We start from the raw sequence: 23,275 nt of genomic DNA, 5'->3' as shown, positions 1-23,275 counted from the left end.
CGCAGACCGTGGTTCGGATTTATTTTGGGGGGTTTTTGTTACCCTCTGGTTGTCGTTGTCGTCGCCGCTGCCGCCGCCGCCGACACGCGATTATAATTAGTGCGATGTAATAGCGGATGTGTGGAGATAATTGTAAATGTCTGATGTTCAAACGGTATGTAATTACGAAAACAACAGTATGTGGACGAGTTACATTTGACATTAAGTAAAACTGTCAACTGCAATAGTGTAATCTGTTCGAAGTCGTTGCAGTATATACAATGCGAGTTTCGCGTATTTCTATAGTTACCGCCACTTCGAGTAAAGGTGGTGTTCTCTGAGATATCGACAATCGATCGAACTGGCTAGTACCTATATTATTACGATAAAACTTTTGAGTGCGTCCCGTATGACATCACACGTTTAATAGTATTTTGATAATATTATTTAGGTATTAGGTACACGTTCTTTTTGGAATACAAAATTGACGGTAATTTTGTAAAAAACATTTGAAATAAAAAAAATTAAACACACCTAAATTTAAAAAAAAAATATGTAGGTGTTTTAGATATTTTTTCCTGAACTGTTGGTAAATACTGAGTTATAACTTGAATGGATTCACTAAAATACATGGAAAATCAGTGCAGTCACAACAATGGAAAAAAGTGTTTCACTGTAAGTAATTTTGCAAGGAAAAAATATTGGCAACTGGAAAATGAAAATTTAATCATTTTTTTTTTTGTTATAGTTGTAGTAAAGCAATATGCTGATATTTATGACATGAAATTTCTTTAAAAGTAGTAGTTTATGTTAGATTAAAAAATTGTTTTACTAAAAAAAATTGTCTAGGAATTGATGACATATTGAAATAGAAATATTTAATAAGTGAAGAATGATAGGTAGGTACTAATGTGTCAATCATCATCTCCAAAAAAATGATTATATTTGTTTTAATCAACGAATGTGGTAAGAAGAATTTTTACGACAAAGGTAATTCACCTGCAAAAAAGTGATATCCTATAATACCTTGTCTTATCTGATTGTAACAGACTATTCCGTTAAATTTACAATATGATATAATTACTTATCTCAAGTTGATAAGTAATATTCTACGTGAACGACTGAATAATTATTCAAATATTAATAAATGACAATGAAAAATATCAAAACAAAATAATTAATTGCAATTTGATTTATTTGAGCAATTAATCTATGTCTAATTTATTTGAATTGGTCAGTAACCTATAGGTACAACGTATTGTCGTATTCTAATAATTCCTTTAGTCAGTTGAATAAATAGTAAATGCATATACCTAGGTAGGTAATAGTCAACAACTATCGAATAACTAATTAGTAGATTATTGATAGCCATATTAATCATTAGTCAACAGTACTAAAACTGGTCACTAATAGTAACGATGAGTTACCCAACTATTGATTAATATAATATTGTGCATCGAAAATTATTAACACATTGTATTTAAATTACATTTTAAAATTAAAATCTAAGCACATCATTTATGATTCGGGTTTTTTAATTATACCGTGTAACTTTATAACATTAGGGTAATGACTATTACTGGTTCCTAAAGGACTAATAGTTATTGTTTAAGTAGTTTGATATGTGAGTTTATAAGAAAAAGCACGAATTTAAATCGTCCCGTTTAGATGTGTTTTTAAAATTCTTTTTTTTTTTTTTTGATTTAAAAAGCCACTATAACATTTAACTATTGAGTTCGGGAGAGAGCTTTAGAAAAAGTTTTAAAAAGTATTCGTGCTGGACGGATGTAAATTGAAAGCGCACGTGTATAATGTACAAAATACATATACATATACATATACACAAACACACACTCTTATATTGTCATCTACAAAGGACAGTTCCAACAAAGTGATTTATATACACCACATATAGTAAAATGTTTTCAGTTAGCGGTATAATGGCAAAAGCGCATCCTGAAAAATATTTTATTATTATTGTTATAATTTTTTTTTTTTGGCCAGATTCGCAAAATATCCCAAGGGTTCTAAATTACACACGGTTTCACTTGCATGCAAGCCTTTAACGCATATTTTAACAAACAACCATATGTATAACTAGTGTTTAATTAAAAAAAAATATATAATAATAATTTACTTTAACAAATGCATGGACAAATGGCACGTCAAAATAAAAAAAAATATCCTGTCATTTTGTCCACTATTTATTTTTAAATAATCAACAAGTTGGCAAGAAACTTAAATAAAAATGTTTGCAACAATAAACAAATAATTGCCTTCTGCATAAAGTAGAATGCCAGAATGTAAGGTAAGTATAAGATAGAAGAGTAATATTATATAAATATAATATTATAATATATTATATTGTCACGTATTTTATTAATGTATAATACTATCCAGCTTAAACCAAAAAAAAAAAAAAAAAAAAATACACAATTCATCAAAATAATATGGTTAAAATATATTCAATTTGACTTAAGTAATTATTAGGTATTATTTGATTAAAGATCAAACGGACCGTTAACTTCAGATCTAAAATTACATAATATGTAAACGTTTGAAATGCATTCATGTATAAATGTCGGTAGCAATTTTGTTTTATTATATTGTGATAATAAAAAAAAAAAAAGATGGAAGCCTTAGTACACTATCGATCTGAAATAAGTACTTACGTCTTTAAATTGTATAATAGTCTGCAAATGGGGGTTTTACGTGATATGTTAGAATGCCTACTTAAACGATTTTGTTATTTTGATACGAATAATACAATAATACATAGAACGTTGGTAGAAGTTCATAATGTAGGACAATATAGGCAAAATAATTTTTGCCTATTTCATTTATTTTGTTTCTATAATTTATTTTTGTGACACAAACTTTTTTACTACAGCAGACATATTATGTGAATTTCATTGGTATGTCTGAGTTAATAAAATTAAGACAAATTAAATTCAAATATACATTACGATATACTAGTATTACTATAATAATTAATATTTAATAATTTCTTATATAATGAGACAATGTGTTATAATGCACACTTAGTAGTTTTATTACTATGCTTTTTGTATAGGTAAGTCATAAATAATAACTATGTAGAAATCTTACCTAATTTTTACTTCTTTTGACTGCCATTCGCTATGTCTTTCAAAATTGATTAAAATTGCTGCTATTTCCTGGAAATATAATAAAACAAAATTATTTGTAATTTACATACGTACACAAATCTCATAATCATTATATTTATTTATTTATACCTACTTATAAGTTATAAGTTATATTATTTAAGCGATTAATATATAATTTAACAAATATAATGTATGAGAGTATTACACTATTACCTATACGTTTTATAAAATTCGATTAACAACAATGATAACAGATACCTACTACAATAGTTTTGCCTTACATTAATTAGGTATCGTAAACTTTTTTGATTTATGTTTTGTTTATAATAGGTATAGAATATAAAGATAAATATTAAGTTTTCGTTTAAAAGTTATTATGTTTTAAAAATATTATTTATAAATAAAAACACTGAATATTTAATTCTGGTTTAAAACTTATCATAATTAAAATCAAGTCCTTTTTCTTTTAATGCAAATAGCTTTTATTTTATTTTTATAAGCTACCCTAAAATTGTACTTATAAATGATATATTTTTGTATTTGAAATAACAAAATTGTAGAATCAATTTTTAAAACGATTATACTTCATTTTTTTTGTTTGAGTTATTCTATTATTGTATTAAAATTTACTTTATTTTAATAGAATATTTAAAATTGTACCTATTAACTACAATATGTATATTCTGAAAATTAACATTTTTCAATCTACAATGAACGTTGTATTGAAGTACACTTAAAAAAAAAACCCTTTTAATCTTTTGGGGAATTTTATCATTTTTTTATTCAGTCCGTATAAATATAAATTTGTCTTATTTTACGAATGATTGAACACCTTAGTTATTTTAGTTGAGGCAATAAACTATTTTTGAATGTGAATTGATTTTTTTACGTCACTTTATTCATGTAAAGTTCCATATTCCACATAAATTAAAAATGTTAGTGAAAAATTGTACCAACTATTATTCACTGCTTGTAACTGTTTCATCGGAATTTGTTCATCCATCCTAATCATCTAAATACACTTTATATATATATATATATATAATATTATAAGCGAATGTTCAACATTTGATTACTTTTTTTCAAACTATAATGTTTTAATATAGGTAATTACTTTTACTCTTCATATTTATACGATAGTAAATCAACATTTGTAATATTTATAAACAATAGTTAAGTAGTTAAAATATGGTACCTTTGAACAAAGATAATTAAGAGTGAATGATATAGAAAAATATAAAATAACTAAATACATATAGTAAGTTCCAGTAACTTCTTTTTTCAAGTTTAATCAATATTTAAAAAAATGTTTAAATACTTTTCATTTAAATTTAATCGTGTTCAGAGGAGTTTTTCATAGAATTCTATAACTAATTCCTGACTCATAAATGCATTATAGCGTGGTACTCACTATATTGTACCTAACCTTTTAGATTAAAAATAGATCCGATATTACCCAAGTGTTATTAAGTAGGTACATAAAGAAAAAATATAATTTTAAAAATGTCTTATAAATAATACTTTTATAGTATTTTAACTTCCTATTTGAAACAATATCTTATAAATTTATTTTTTTCTAACTAACCAATAATTGTTTTCTAATTTTTAACTTTTAGAATTTTCGTTATTAAACTATAGTCATATATTTAACGATAATTGTCTAACTACTGAAGAACTTTTACATCCTCTGATTTCAACCTTCCTCACAATGTCAATATAATATACTTTTGGCACGAAACGGTCAACTATAACCATGATCTAAGTTTTGGATCTTGTCTTATAATATAGACTTAACTATCTATAAAAGAAATGTGTGAAACACTACTAGCATATCTATTATTATTATTACTATTTTTTTTTTTGTTTTTTGAGAAGGTAAGTTCATAAAATATTGATACGTTTTATATTCGTAAAGAAAAATAAAATAAAATTAGCTTATAACATCATATTTTAATATAACATTATGTGCATATGTACGAATATTTAATAATGTTTTAGATAATTAGTATTATTGCGAGTTGTGAGTTTAAAAATTCATTTTAAAATAAAATACATTATATTTAACATTTTAAAATTGTGTTAGGTATGTTGAGTCTATGAGTTTTGAAAACTGATCGACATTGTATAATGTCATAATAATAATAAATTATATTATGAATGTTAGATTTAAAAAAAAATCTAGATTTAATTTATATTTTACTTTTGCGATGAGATTATTTGTCAACTTCGTAATTATGTTAAGTTATATTCATATTTTTTGCATGAAAAACTACAAAATATAGTAAATTGGTTTCACTTTCAGGTACCTATCTAGGTATTTCTATAAAAACCAGCCTCTTACACTATACGTTACATAGTTCGGTCGTCATTCACATTTGTTATATAATTATTATTATATATTATATTTTAATACTAAAAGGAATTTTTTAGGATTAAATTGTAATATAATTTATACAGTTTAAAATTTATATTGATATTTAAAGTAATTTATTCAGCTGTCATTTAAATGTACATTATATTAGATGTATAATGGTATATCAATGAGTAGTTTACTGTCACGGTTAAAACTTAAAAGGTTAAATCACAAATGTAATGTCAGATATTTATTATTGAAAAAAAACACTTAAATATTTTGACATTTATATTTTAATATATATTTATATATATCATTTTTTTTTAAGTAGAAAAATTATGATTGTATTAAGGTATTGATATTCCGTATTAACGTAATGTATTGTGGAACGAAAACAATTGAAATTAAATTCGTTACTTCTTTACTAATCATGCGACTTGTATTAAATATTAAATTTAACTCAAATAATACTATTCGTGGATTATTTTCCAGGTTTAATGGACATTACGTGTATAAGTTATTATACAATTAATATTATAATGATTTAATGACTGTTGACGGATTTCCTCGTTCCATAATAAATAAAAAATACTAATATGCTGGTAATTATAAGGGAAGATAACCGTTTTTGAACATTTTGGAAATTATATCTGCATTTTGGCCATTTTGTATACATTTTTGGCTCACATATTTGTTTATAATGTACTGGCTCATTTCAAAAATTCTACTCTTTTACAATTTATAGATCGTTTGCACTTAAATGTAGAAAATGGAACACCCTTAATAAGTATTTGGATTAAAACCCAACTCAAAAACTTCTACGCCAAGCTTAAAAACTCGGACGGTGGCCGTCATTACCAACTAGTGAGAAAAACCCAAAATAGACAGCTACAACCTCGATTGCTTCAAGTCATAGGTACTCCCAACGGACACTAAACAGCTCTAATCAGAATATGAAGAATAACCAGTACTATTAATATTAAACTTATAATTATGAACTAATATATCATTATTATCAGCAATATAAATGAAAAATTTAATTGTAATTGTAAATGTATTTTTTATTGTACCTGATATGCTGAAACATTTTAAAATAATAATAAGTAAATTTAAAAAATGTAGAAAAAATTGACTACTCAATTGAGCGCATATAAAATTATTTTTCAAACCATCAATGTGACAATGTGTAAAATAATTTTGAGAACACATGAAATTAGAAAAATTACTCTCTTAGTTTTTACTCAGAAACTCATCACTTTTTTTTATACATGTAAAATTTTTCTCGTTGTGTTTGACATAATTATTCACATATCAATTCAAATTAAATCTTAAATATTTTATAATGGCATTGTCATTATAAAAGTAATATATACTATTTATTATAATATAAACACTTACTATACAAGCATATAATATAAATTAATGCTTCACATACATTAATATTGTAGTCTTTAACATATTATGTATATTTTTTTACTATAATATGTAACCTAAAACATGTAAATAACAATAAGAGACCGCGTCTTACAAAAGTACCTATATAATATAGCTATTTCGCAAAATCAACAACTATGTGTCACCTTAATAAATTAGTGAATTGACCTATTAAAGTATTATCAAAATCTAATTTAAGATTACGATATTTAAATTTTTAAGTTATTTATTAGTGTGTTATGCATTAAAAATTTAATTTATTGCTTGTTTAGAATTGATTGTATATTAATTTATACTTTTACGGAATATATATTATTTATATGGTATACATTTTTCAGATTGAGAAAAATTAAAATACAAGTAAAACGTTGACAAATTTATCATAAATATTAAGCATAATATATTTTACTTTAGCATCATTTCGTTTTATTTATATTAGAATGAATTAATTAAGTTCAATTTTCCTCTGTTTGTTAACCTTCTTCATTTGAACAAATTATTACTCAAGTTTTTTTTTATAAACAGATAGAAGTTATAATACATAGCCCGCATATTTTTTCATATTTTTTTGATTTTATTTTTATTTATTCTTCGTGGAGATAATGGGCGACTGAACATGATTATGTGGGGGCTGTATATCGCGTTTACTAGACGTGCAGCATTATTATATAATAATATGATCTTCGTCTGTACTGTCTACATCAGTATAGTTAGATAAGATGAGATTCGATTGGTCAAAAGACAAAATCGTCCAGAATATAGAATATTTTATTCAGTAGTTCTGAATTAATTACGAGATATCTAAATTGGTTCTTGGATTGTTTCTTTTGGAAGGTTTATTCAAATTAGTTCCCAGTTAGTATTATTATTTAAATATTTTATAGTTTTTTTTAAAGACAATTTATTAACGTTTTAAATTATGGCTGCCAAAATAAAATAAAATAATAGTGTTTAGCTTTTAAAAATGATTTGTTCATAATGTCTATATTAAATATGTATACGTTAGATAAGTAATTCATATGAATAACAATGTCAATGCTATTTTAATTTTATTATTTCTCATAATACAGTCATATACTTATATTATGTTTTATATCTACTTATTATAAAATGTGTGTATTCAATGTCGTTAATTTTATTACTGGTTTATTAGGTTTACTGGTATATTACTCAAAAATAATCATTGAAATTTATTTTATACATAATCCCTTTGGGAATCAATTTGAATGTTTGTCACACAATATGTCGCAAATCAAATATGGATGTACATTTTTTAGATATCCATGAATACCAACAATCGCATCAATCAATTTGTATAACATGAAATAATTATTTTCCTGTCTAAAAAATTTATCCAAAAGTGATTCAATTTTTTAATACAATTTTTATTTAAACTAGTCCAAACGTGTAATAGTGTAATATAAAATGTTCGAATTCTACACAAAATTACCATAATTATTTAAAAAATGTATTGAGATGGTTTTCAGGAAATTTTTTTGTTTGTTACCTCCCATTTCCTACTTCAACATTTAAACTACAAATTATTATACATTATTTTTAATAATATATTATTTTGATACAACTTTGATTTTAATATCACATAAATTAGTTCTAATCTATTTATTTTTTATTTTTGTCTCAATAATTACTGACAGAATTTTTTATATTAGCAGATTTAATCATACCTACGATGAAACCGTATTTTTTTTAATTTAACGTAAACCGAAAATTATTTAAAACGAATACCACCGCGTGACACCTATCGTTTTATAAATTGGAAAATGTATCAAATTAATGTGGTAGGTATTTTAACTTTTGATCGATTAAATTACGCGACGATGGTGGTGTTCCGATAAAACCACGCGAGAGTGATGATCTGCGATAACTTAAATTGCGAATTATTCGGTTGGCGCGGCAGATTGCATTACAAATTCAGGTCCGATTGACGCATCGTATATTATATACACTCGAAAAGACAGGTCATGGTGGAGGTAAGCTTAAATTTATCGTACACGAACATTCGTGTATTTATGCACATAATTTATAACATATAATATACAGAATGGTACATTTATTTGTTATATTTATATTGATTTTTAGTGCGATATATACCTATTACAATAATTATAGTAATATATTGAAATATTACGATGTTATTGTATTTATAACACGTTTTCATTTTTACTTATCCTTATATTATTGTTTCAGAATAAATTTGTACATGTTAATTTATTCATAACGTGTATTTATTTGTTTATAGATTATGTCTCTCGCCTTTTAAAACAAGCGACAACAATATTGATCGTAAATCATTGATTTAATCTCGCGAATAAATAACTCAAATACTATCGCTATAATATGCTTTCCTCCTACCTATACATCATAATATTACCCACCTGTATAATATAATGTTTTCACGCGTGTTATATTTAAAAACAAAAACCATCATTATAATTTTGCCTAATCGTGATTAAAATTTAACCGACGTGGTTATCGGCGTCTACAGCCATACAGATCAAAATATACTTAATTTTTTACATATTATATATCCAATATACAAATATACAATACGTATATTATGATTAATGTGAGGGTTCGATTTCACAGGTGTTACGTTGTGCAGTTGCGGTACACCCTGACTCAGCGGCCGAACGTCACTGTCGATATAAGCCGAAATGCATTTCAGCAAGTCCCACGAGAGTTGGTGAGCCGGATAAATTGAAAAAATAAAATATACAAACGCTGTGTGGTGGTGCGGTTTCCAAACGGATTCGAAATATGGTGTAGGTACCACCGGTTAATCGATGATATGCCTATAGGATACGATAGATGGTACGTTTCGATTTGTCAGATTATTTTAATATTCTGAATTATAATCGTATTATAATATACACTTAAGTTGATATGTACATAATAATATATAATGCATATATACAGAAGATTTTGTTTAAGGAGTTCTTAAATTGTTACTATTGAACATGTCTTAATATTATGATATAAAATGTCTAAATCTAGAAAAGACCACCGAACATAAATTTAGGAATATTATGTTTATTGTATAGGTGGTTTTTAATAATTATTTAATTTCGTATGCGATAAGTGATTTAAATCATAATGAAAATATGGCTTAAGGGCTTTATTTAAATAATTAAACTCGAAACTTAACCTCAAAGTAGATGAACTGCGAGTGCCCCCCTCACTGGATTGGTTCTTAAACGCACCAATTCGCCATTGAAATATTAATGTGCCTTTATGCTTTTTATACTATATACTGAATAGAGATTGGATATTTTTTTAAATAAATCATTTTGAAATCCTAGCTATAAAATCGATTGACGTTTGTTTTAAAAAATAGGGATGATTAGAGAAAAATAACATGAGTGGAAACATCAATAGAGTAATTATTATTTTGGAAATCAAAAACTACGTGATATAATACCGCGTTCAAAATTATTTATACAGGAGAACTAGAATAAAATAGTGGTACCAATTTGTTTATCCAAATATTATAAATATATGCACTTTGTACTAGACACATTTCAACTGTGTTTCTTTTTCATAATCATATGGGCAGTTAAATTATTGATCTTATTAGAACAGGTTCAATGAACACTAATCGGAATAATATGTTGTTTATAGTAAAGCTGCTACAGTCACCTATATTATAATTTATAAGTTATATAATAGTCCTCATGATAAATCAATAATACCATTACTTATTACAAAATTTTGTATTCTCGTATATAAGCCATGTGCTATGAAGATGAAATGAGAATAAGTTTTAAAGTTTTTCCGTGTACTCTAAACATACTCAGATATAATAATATATATAATATATTATATAGGTACAATCAACCTATATGATTATTTTCCCGCGTAAATTGTTTGTATGCAATTTTTTTTTTAATCCTCTACTCGTGTATTATTTAATGTAATTATTAACTGTTACATAAGGAAAATTAACATGGTCATAAATTATACAGACCACTGTCTGAGCCCAGTGTAAAAGTAATAAAATACACTAGCCGTGAGCTGTGCGGCCGGTACAGTGGTGCAGTCGAAGTGGAGGGATTATGTCCCGTAAAAAGTGGAATATAATATATACAAACACAATATTAAAGTGTGGGTGGTTGGAGTGCACACTTACCCCTGCTATTGCTCCGGGACAAATTTGTCTAACAACCAAACATATTTTCACCGGGAGTACGCAATTTATTACCGTTTTAAGTTCAATACAATGTTTTGATTAAAAAAAAAAAGCACGTACACGTACACACACATTTATATTTAACATATGATATACTTTCGTATATTATATTGAAAAATAAAATTTAAAAGAAACAATATGTGCTGACTAATTTTAGAGTGGTAAAAGTGAGTGTGAATATAGGGACACACGAGTACGTTTACTGCTAGACCATAGACTTATCTGGAGAGATTTTAGTTTTTTAATTGCATTCCGCGATTTATTGGCATCCATATTATACATGGAATCGAATGTGGAGTTATTTGGGCAATAGTTAAAAAATAAAATAAAAACAAAATCGTAATTTATACGAACCAGATACTCAAAGTGTGCTAATTTTAGTGCGTTAATTTGTCTTCAATGGCTTGTATAATTTCATTTTTGAGGTAAGGGTTTTCGAGAGCAAGAAGTGCACTAAGAGAATCGCTGATAATGAGTATTTCTTCGGACACTAAAGTCGTTGCGTGTTGAATTGCTTTATGGATGGCTTGGCTTTCGGCAGAGAAAATGCTGGTTTCAGGCGGAGGTTTGAACAAAGAGTTTTTGTTATTTTCTACGAAGGCGATCCAGTTCCATGGGAGGATTTTGAGGCGTCTGTAAAGATTTTTGTATGGTGAGGGTATTTTTCTTCAATAATTTCTGAAAATGTATTTCTAATAATTGAGGTTGGGGTAATTTTTTTTTTTTTTTTGAGTTCAAGTAGTTGAGTATTGGGTTTGAAATTCCACATCCACGGGGGAGATGGTGGAAAGATAATTTTGCTAAACGTGAGTGGGTCAATCAATAGGTCTGGTAAGGTTTTATGCATAATATCATCGATAGTGCGAGGTGTATTTGGACTGTTCCGTGTATTCTGGATTCTCCTGATTGGGGCTTGAGTTTTGTTATTTGATAATTTAATTCCGAATTTTAGTGTCTCTGAAGATCGCTCTTATATATTATAGTTGATACGACTGGACGTTTCATTGAGTAGACTACTGTAATAGATGTGTAAAGTTTGAATTCAATGATAATTGATTGGTACGAATAACGGTAACTACCAGTCAACTATTGTTACTAAAGATATTTTACTATACAAAGTGCTTCATCAAGAATATTTACCCACGTTTTTTCTTTTAATAATGAAATTGTTCAAAATCTGATATTTGGAATTTTTTGATATACCTCAGTCTAATTTTTTGAATTCATAAATGATTGTATACTATTTAAAAAAAATTCTTATTCTAACTTCTGTTTTTCAAATAAGAACCACGAATTTTTACTAGTTTATTAAATACTTATTTAGTGGATACATTATTTAGGTATTAACATTGTACAAATATACTATTTTAGTTATTAAATTTAATATTATATTAATGTACGCTTGCTTGAAAAAAATAAAAAATAAATATTTGAAAATGTTGAGGTATGCATCTAATTAAAATGATAGCAAGTACTTTTTCATTTAATCAAATGACTATACTAAGATAAATAATAAGTATGTTCTTTAAAAATGGTTTTAAAAAAATATTAAATATATGTAATATTAAATTTATCTCTTATTACACTTAGATCATTTTCAAATTGTTTATGTTGGTGATAATATTATAATAAATAAATCACTAAAACGTAAAAAACACCAAGGTTCTATATTTTTCAAACCCATATTTATGGTTATAATTCATTATCATTTCTACGGTTGGCCTTTTATTTTTGCCAGTACACAAAAATAAATAACTCCAAAACTTCGAATTTTGGTAGTGATACCTACGTCAATGTGAAGCAGTTTCAAATTAAAACCTTTTGTATTTATACGTAACTATTTTGTATTATTTAGCAATAAAACAATCGTAATTTTCAACCATGGGATGTACACAGTCTACAGCGTTAATATAGGTACAGTAGTTATAGGTATTAAATGTTTGTCGGATTCCGAAAATTTTAATAATATATTTTTATGTCTTATAGTTGTTTATGTAAGTAAACTAACTTGATCGAGTCACAAGACTTTGTTTTCAGACATGCTTATGTTGAAATATTATCATTTAAATACCCTTGACTACATATCACGTACGTTTCACCAGCCCCCCCACTTTTATATTATAACAATTTTTTTATGCAATTATTTAGCACGTAATTAGCACGAATTTGCACGACTATTTTTGTAATTTGCACGATTTTAGATTGTGCGTAAAATCTAAAAATATCCATGGGGGGCTGAAGAAATATTTCACCAGCCCCGCCAAACATAAAAAAAGGCCAAACAGAATTAATTCCTGTGCCAATATTTAGCACGTAATTAGCACGAATTTGCACGACTAGACCCGGAATTCGCACCTCACTCCCCCGCCCTACAAATCGAATTTTCTTTTTTGCGCATTTCCCCAGCCCCCCACAAAACTTAAATAATGTGATTTTCAAACTTTTTCTTGTCCCAATATTTAGCACGTAATTAGCACGAATTTGCACGACTAGACCCGGAATTCGCACCTCACTCCCCCGCCCTACAAATCGAATTTTCCTTTTTTGCGCATTTCCCCAGCCCCCCACAAAACTTAAATAATGTGATTTTCAAACTTTTTCTTGTCCCAATATTTAGCACGTAATTAGCACGAATTTGCACGACAAGACCCGGAATTCGCACGTCACTCCCCCGCCCTTCAAATCGCATTTTCCCAGAATATCAAATCATAATCATATAATCATGTTTTGTTGTACATATATATATTTCATGATAGTATCACGACCATATTATATTATTTAGCGCGTCTTTTTATCAATATTAATTCTAATTATACATTTTCATTAGATATTATTCATTTCATTTCATTTCATTTGTAATTGTTATTGCGACCGATGACAGTCGACAGTAATCGATTTACGGTCTGCAGTGTGCATTTTTATATTTCTTGAGTGTAATTTTATAATAAATTTATTGCACGTATATTGGTAATTATAAAAACGAACATATAACCACAAAAAAACGTCGTCTTATTGGACCCACTAAGGAAAAAGCTATTTCTTTAATGTTTGATGAAGGAATGGCTTGTGAAACAATAAGAGAAAGAGGGGCTGTCCGGCTTATGAAAAATGGTATGTAAAAATGTTTTAATTACATAACTAATAAACGATTATAAATTGTAGCATTTAACAAGGTTTTTTAAATCAAGCTATTATACAATAATAATAATTAACTGGTGTAATAATATAATGATAACAATCAATACAATAGTAAAATTATTATAATAAAGATAATAGTCAATTTTAGATTCTGAAAGAGTGATGAATGTATTGATTCTAAAATGATTTGTATTTTTTTTGTCTATGTACAGCATAACTTGTTAAAATAATGTTGCAATTTCATACATGGGGGGGGGGGGGGTGGTTGATGGTGCCTGATAGCAAAGTGAATATCCTTTGTGCATAAGAGAGATCAAAAGTATACATTTTCTAGCAGTTCTCAAAAACATCGAGAAAAACAAAAACAAAAAAAGCGGGTAAGTCGTAGATGTCACTCTGCTGTACAGAAGGTTATAAGTGGGTTACTGTAATGGATGGAATGAAATTTGAATTCAATGATATTATATCATTGTATACGAAAAACGATTCTGAACTGAAACGGGGTTTATCTGTCTAGGATATATTATAGATTATTAAAAATTAATTCAAGCTTTTCTACCGAAAAAATAAATTTTTATCGATATTTATAGAAAAAAAAACTAAAAAAGTTGAAAAATTAAAATGTCAGTAAACAGCTCAAAACAAATCTAAATATTTTGAAAATTTTATCAAATATATTAAATGGCTATTTAAACATTCAGTCAACATTTCAAGTATCTGCGGTAATTTGTTTTAGAGTTACATTAATATTTTAAAAATGTTCATAAGATAGATACAAAAAAAAAAAAATATTATACAATAAAATGATGTACAAGTTACTATAACCTCATATAGTTAATTCAAATTATAACTATAATATTTTACTTATATAATTATTACTTATTTAATATTTTATTCTACAAGAATCACGTTTCATTGTAGTTTTTTAATGTGACAGCTCACAGCTGTTTCGTCACAGTACTAATATTATTATTTTTGTTTAATTAGATATCACTAATTGAATTATACAATTTTGCCCTATAGTAGAATTAATAGCTATTTCTAAAATAATATAAATTCTTATCATACTTCAAAAAGCAACGTAAAACATGTAGCATCATAAATGATGGATTTAATACACATACAAAAAAAAATACACATTATATAATTATATTTGATACTCTGGGAAAATTCGATTTGTAGGGCGGGGGAGTGAGGTGCGAATTCCGGGTCTAGTCGTGCAAATTCGTGCTAATTACGTGCTAAATATTGGGACAAGAAAAAGTTTGAAAATCACATTATTTAAGTTTTGTGGGGGGCTGGGGAAATGCGCAAAAAAGGAAAATTCGATTTGTAGGGCGGGGGAGTGAGGTGCGAATTCCGGGTCTAGTCGTGCAAATTCGTGCTAATTACGTGCTAAATATTGGGACAAGAAAAAATTTGAAAATCACATTATTTAAGTTTTGTGGGGGGCTGGGGAAATGCGCAAAAAAGAAAATTCGATTTGTAGGGCGGGGGAGTGAGGTGCGAATTCCGGGTCTAGTCGTGCAAATTCGTGCTAATTACGTGCTAAATATTGGGACAAGAAAAAGTTTGAAAATCACATTATTTAAGTTTTGTGGGGGGCTGGGGAAATGCGCAAAAAAGGAAAATTCGATTTGTAGGGCGGGGGAGTGAGGTGCGAATTCCGGGTCTAGTCGTGCAAATTCGTGCTAATTACGTGCTAAATATTGGCACAGGAATTAATTCTGTTTTGCCTTTTTTTATGTTTGGTGGGGCTGGTGAAATATTTCTTCAGCCCCCCATGGATATTTTTAGATTTTACGCACAATCTAAAATCGTGCAAATTACAAAAATAGTCGTGCAAATTCGTGCTAATTACGTGCTAAATAATTGCATAAAAAAATTGTTATAATATGAAAGTGGGGGGGCTGGGGAAACGTACGTCTACATATCATAACAACTATTTTATTCAAAATCTATTGATTACTAATCAACATTAAATATAATTAGGTATGAATCCACGTATAGTTGACATAAAATCAAATCTATTTTTAAATAAAAATAAGAAAAAATATATATCAAATTATTTTTAAATTTAGAGACATAATATTTTAAAATAAAAATACGTTTTAAACATTTTTAGTACCTATGTATATCTTTGTTCGTAAATTTACTTGGAATATGGATAATTTACTATACGACACGATTTGAGTACTTAGATACTAGGCAGTATTTTACTGAAATAACGTCTGTGCCACAATTGTGTTATTATTATAACAGAGTTACATTATTGTATCTATTGCTGAGATTTAATTAAATATTAATTAATTTTATTTCATTTAGGTGTAATATAATCACGCATTTAATGTTGAGAAGAGTAATCAGTATAGTTAATGAAAGTACAGCACTCAGTCACTCGGATTAGATAATAATATATGAATGTGGTGTCGCTGAAATGTATCAATATAATTTAAATGTATACACAGTTTATACATAGTATATTATTACCTACGTTAAAATATTATCTAGAACACTTGGTTTATTACTACAATTTTAAATTCCAGTTTTGAACTAGATACAACCTTTTTTAACACCCTCGTTCAAGCTATTAATATTTTATTGACTTTCTAGGATATTCCAGGTTTTTCTTTCGTTTTTTTATTTGACCTACTTATTTTTGTCATTGGAATCGTTTCTTTAAATGTTAGAACTGTTGATCAAATATCTATTGTTCAAATATATTTTAATTTCTTTTAATATCCTATGCAAATTTAAAAAATATCAGTTATTTATACAATGAATAATTAATTTGTGTGAGTATCACCTAATAATAGTATAATGTGATTATAATATACTTTATAAGTATTAATGTAAATATTAAAATTCATTGTTAGTAAGGCATGTAGGTAGTATTAATTCTGTGTGTTTAACGTAGTTTAAGTAATCCATTGGTTTTTTTTTTTTTTTTAAATTAATTTTACTGGTTTTACTTAAATAAAAATATTTTCCTGTTACTATACTTAATTCCGATAACCCATATTTTTATCTTAGTCTACGAGTAAGACATTTTTGCTTTTAATTTCTTTTGTTAGTTAGCTATTACATTTTTTAGCAACTATTAAAAATCAATTTTTATTACTATAATAACTTTATAGATTTTTGAGAAAAAAATAACGTTATAATTTTTACAAATGTTTGGGATCGTCAAGTAATATTTATACATATTTGGAAATTTTAGTTTTTTTCAAGTAATGAAGCATATAAAATAAATACCTTCAACATTTGTTCTTATAACAATTCAAAAAAAAAAATAAAAAATCGAAAATATATTCTTACTCACAAATTGTATTATTATTTTTTTTTTTTTTATTGTTTTATATAGGATGGATTCCGTAGCAAGATAGGTCATTGAGTGTGACTGTGTGAGGTAGTACGTTGTGGGTTATTTTTATATATTTTTATTTGTATTTTTTTGAGTTGATAGGGTTTAAATTTGATTTTATTAGCATTAGAAGATAAAATTACGTTTACAACAAATTCATGACTATTTTAAAATAATTTTCGTTATTATTCAAAAATATTAATAGTAATAATACAGCAAGTATACCTAAAATATAATTTTCTATACTATACAAAGAATTCAAAACAAAAATAGTTAGACTATTTTTTTGCTGTTTATAACATATACCAATTCAAACCGTTTATTCGGTACACGGGATATTGACTTAAATTTTAAGTAAATAACAACAATATAAGATACTAATATAAGATTAGAAATGTGATATAATAGTAATATGATATAATGCATTTTCGTTGCTAAAACTATAGTTTAACATACCGCAATAATACCAATAATATTAAATATTTCTCTTCCCCCTTTAGTAATGAAAACACTCATTTATCCACCATGATCGATCTGTGATCGATCCATTATTATATGTGATATTTTATCATTAATAATTTATAAGATTTTTCACCTATTTAATGCAATTTTTAAAATATTTTTACTATAGTTATAAGTTATAGTTATTTGAAAATTTATGATTTTTTTTTTGTGTTAATTGAAATGTTTGACTTCATCAAAAAGCTTGACAATTGAACACAAGTTCCCAGATAAGTTGTTAATTAAGGAATTTGAAAATGTTAAAAATGCATATGCGTGATTTTTTTAAATATAAGAGTTCAAAGTATATTTGCTAAATATTTTGTGAACTTATTATTAGCGAATTACACATAAATATCAGAGTCACATTATGATTTCCAAACGACATGTGATCCAAAGTCATCTAAATATGATACACTAATGGACAAATCTGTGGAAAATGAAAACAATGAAAACTAGTCTACTCATGTAAATTTCACAATGCGTAAGCCACCTGTCATGTTTAACAATAAAGTTAGATGAACGAAGTAAAGTACCTAGGGTTAAAATTTGATAAACGTCTTATCAGAAGCTCGCATTTAATAGGAAAATGCAAATCCGTGAACTCTAGACTATACATTTTCTGAGATGCTTTTTAAAATGAAAGCTCTACTAAACTAATAAACTAGCAATATACAAATCGATAATCCGCCCAGTCTGACCTACGGCATCCTACTTTGGGAGTCGGAAAAGCTGTCGAACACCAAAACTTCGCAAGCATACCAATCTACCGACCTCCACCTAATTACCTTTGTCCCTTGGTATGTAACTAACAAAAATCTAAAAAAATATCTTATTCTACCTTCCAGAAACAACATAGATATGTTAATTCCATTAAAGTTCATTCTAAGGTCAATCCTCTAATTAAAAAACTATCCTCTCCCACTCTCATACCCAAAAGATTAAAGTAACAATGACCCATGAACCCGATAAAACTGTAAAATAATTATGTGTATTATTATCATGTCTGGTGGCATCTTAGGGCCCAACTATTAACGTTAATTAATTGTCGTCTTAGTCATCCTACTTACTGATTGTACCTACCTACCTATGTATTGTATAGATTGTAAATATATTGTTTTTAAATAAAAAAATAAAAGTAATATTTTATATTAAAAATGTATAAAATTTTCAATTTGTTAAGGGAAGGCTTGAATATTTAATAAAACTTACAAGCTTCTTCCTCACAACTATAGCTCTTATTGAAACCTAAATATGTTAAATTATCTTAAATCAAAATTTATTTTAAAAACATTTGAAGGTAAATTTTTTTTCTAAATAAAATATTTTAAGTTAAACTATACTATAATAATTTAAGTTATTTTGTTATTATACAAAAATGTTCACGGTGTCTTGACATTTTTACTATATATTTTACTGCTATTTTTATATTTTATTTTACTCAATGATGTTTTAAATACAATTAGATTGCATTTAAGGTATTGCGTATTTGTTATATATACCGTACCTATTACTAAAAGTAAAATGTATTACTAAATATATAAATATATATTTTAGTTATAATATATTATACTGTACAATATGTTGTTCTAATTTTAATGTTAATTAACTAGGTTTTAAATTTTTCCTTGAAAATAGAGACACATTTTCTAAAATTACAATTGTTTTTCGAACAGTGTAGGTTAATCATCATTGGATTCCAAAATGAACATTACAATAACTTACTCAATGAAAAATTACACTCGACCCCTACTATACAACAGAGTGGTTACCTACTTACTAACTGTTTTATTAAATGTTATTTATATTTTTAGAAGCTCTAAATGATAAATCAATAATCAATAATACAAATATAGGTTAACGTAAATGGTTAATGTATTTATATTTTAATTAAACTAGGTTAATCTAATCGAATCTTATCTAATATTGCACTAGGTAATAGTTATATTTTTATTTTACCTTAATATTGTAGTTACATTGAAATGTAATTCATAAATATACGTTTATTCGTATATAACTATAGATTCTACTATTAAAGTTAGTAATTATATATATATATATATATGAAAGTTGTTTTCTTTAAGTTTATGTAATCAATATTTAGATAAATGCTTTAAAAAAAAAAAATAAGGAATAAATTATTATTATACTCTGCAGCTATGGACTACAGCACAATAATTTAAGAAAAAAATTGTTTTTGTAATTGAATTATTTAAAGATAACAAAGTAATTAGTACAATTTAGTCATACTTTCATCAAACGTAATTCATGAACCGTTTTAAATATATAATAATAAGATGTCTAAGTACATAAATTAATTCATACTCAATATTTAATTGTATAATATTAAAATAGCTACGCCCCTCGAAATTTAAAATTAAATAACTAGGTATTCAATTTTAGATAGAGTTGTAATTTTAAGTATTTAAATTACAATAAGAATTAAACATTAATACAATCGTTATAATATTGACAAATGCTGTGATAAAATTATAAGATGAAAGAACGAATAGACCTACATACCCATTTAGTATTCGATGTAACAATTAAAAAAAAGTCGTTATATAGGTTTATGTTATGGGGGGATTATTTTAAAGTAAACACTCATTCTCTAGAATGGTATATATAGTATACAGACAGTATAGATTTTTTTTTACCGAGGTCAAAATTTGATTAAAAAAAAAAAAAAAGAAAAGTTTTAAACCAATAAAAACTTTAATTTGTACTAAACTGACCCTTTGCGAAATAATGCCGAGGTCAAAGTAAACACGTAATAGGTACCTATTTATAATTACTATCAATAATGCCATGAAAGCACGATGTTTATCGGAGGTTTCAGACCATTGACCGATGATTAATTTGCGCAAGACAAATGGATATTATAGTCGGCTGTCATAATGGCCTTTCGGTTTTTGTGACGCACTAGCAAGTGCTCTGGAAGGGTTTTTTCCTTTCTACTACAATGATAAAGTGGTGAAGGGGACACTTTATGACCATTTCACACCCAATAAAATAAGTAGTGAACCACTCCCGGGTCGTGTTCTCTTTTTGTACATACCAGACGATTTCACGTGTAACTTCTGGATAGTAAAATGCACCTGGACAAACATATTCGTGTATACGGTAAGTTTAAAAATAGGGGTTGACGGGAGAGGGTTGAATTATTGTCACTGCTAAAGGACGATATTCCAAGGGACAATTTTTCATTTGCGATGTATATATATATATATATGTGTGTGTGTGTTGTGTATATATGATACCTATATAATAAACATTATATATTAAAAACTGTATTGTCCGGTATTTTATTATTGACGAGATTGTGTGTACGTATACGATATAATATAATATTTAACCTGATTTTTGTAAACATATTATATATTACTTATCATATTCAACTGTAGCTGAGCATTATCTATTTGTATACTAATTATACTATATTGTAAGCAGTTTTTGAGTAAACCATCATTTTGGATTGTGTTGATTTTACGTACACTAAATATAATAATACGATATGAAAATAATAACGTATATAAAATATATTAAAAGTATAAAAAAAAAAATAGAAACATTTGATAGTCTCATACGTAATAATAATAATGATAATAATAACGGTCTCTTTAGGATACGGAACTATATTACGAGTTTGCAGACGTCTGGAGCTCGTTTTAGTTATTTAAATGAGATTCATAACTCATCTATCATTGCCGCCGACGATATTTTCAACCCTTGTCATTTATTATGGAACGTTTCTCTTAACGTCTTGTCCTACACACACGAACGCCAAATCGATGAATCACCCTTAAACTTTATTATTTCATATTGGATTGGTAAGCATGCACATTTATACATATATACATATATGAATACGCGCATTACATATTATATACGTTACCGATGCACAAACGTTTCAATCGTTAGTAACGCATGATTTGTTTGTCTTTTGGATCTCTCTAAATGTAATATCACGACAAACGAACGTGTATTGTAATGCGTACGCGTGTGGGTGTATGTAACCACGCAAATAGGTACAATATATTATTATAATGCCGTGATTCGTGAACACGGCTTTGAAATTCAATAACATAACTTGAAACTATAAAGCCTTTTTTTCTTAAGCATTCGAATAATTGTTTGTTTGCTTTAGTGAGTATATCTATTATCAAACATCGCTTGTAAACCAATGGCCTACAAGAGACGTACTAGTTGTATAATATATGAAGCACGGCTGCATTACAATATTGATTTTTAGTACAATGCTATAAAAATTGTGCAATTTTGTGTCCTGTTAGATAATATAATAATATTATCTATCATCGACGTGATTTTCAAAACTTTTATTAAATAAATAAAAAAAACAAATGTTACTATCAAAAAACTTGACGATAACGCCTAACGACATAATATCAAAAGGACTTACATCCTATTTAGATTAAATTGTGAATTTTATCATCATAGTTATTGATAATTTAAGCATAGAACAGATGAAATCTAACAATAAACAATAAGATAAAATCTAAATACAAATTGATTTTATCTTTTCTGTGATTTAAACCACCTATACGATTAAATAAATAGGTCTTCGTTTATGTTGAGTAGAAATATTATTATATAACCGTAGTAATATGTCGAACGTTAATACGTTATACACTCGTTATGGCTAATTGGAAAATTATTGTCACTTGTTGATTGATGAAAACACCTCCAATATATGTAAAAAAAAAAAAAAAATCAGAACTGTCAAAAATGCAGTCCAGATTGTATTGTACCTTATCTATCAACATAACAACGATCAATATTAAATTCAATCACGTATTTAATATTTAGTTATCAATCATGATATGTTTTGTATGTGAATAATAAACGATAACTGATTGATACATTGCTATGAATATTATAGAGACCTCAACGCGCATCCGTTGTAATACGTGCTGTTATACTATCATAATTTTCATACCTTGTAAGTGATGATAGTGATCGCCGATCGGTATATACACGAGTGTATGTCATATTATAATAACCAATGTGTGTTTCGATATAATAAAACATAAAGTTGGAGAAAATGAGAAATGATTATTTATAATTATTATAATAAATATAGACACACATTACTATGTAGATATATATATTAAGACTATAATGTGCATAACTGTTGTGATCAGGGCTAGGAT

General features: G+C 26.8%; 1 protein-coding gene across 4 annotated transcripts in view; it reads right to left on the bottom strand.

Moving 5' to 3' along the window:
* Nucleotides 1–23,275, bottom strand: part of Camta (Calmodulin-binding transcription activator) — a 119,934-nt gene that overhangs the window by 48,937 nt on the left and 47,722 nt on the right. For all 4 annotated transcript variants that reach the window (XM_089216232.1, XM_089216231.1, XM_089216230.1 and 1 more), the window contains exon 4: nucleotides 3,088–3,155. In XM_089216232.1, the coding sequence (XP_089072358.1) occupies nucleotides 3,088–3,155 (68 nt within the window). The remainder of the gene's footprint in view (nucleotides 1–3,087; nucleotides 3,156–23,275) is intronic.

This window comes from Diuraphis noxia, unplaced genomic scaffold, assembly GCF_037042655.1.
Source record: "Diuraphis noxia isolate RWA-SAM2 unplaced genomic scaffold, SU_Dnox_SAM2 contig0001, whole genome shotgun sequence".
Classification (NCBI taxonomy): domain Eukaryota; kingdom Metazoa; phylum Arthropoda; class Insecta; order Hemiptera; family Aphididae; genus Diuraphis; species Diuraphis noxia.
This window is presented reverse-complemented; position numbering and strand designations above follow the sequence as displayed.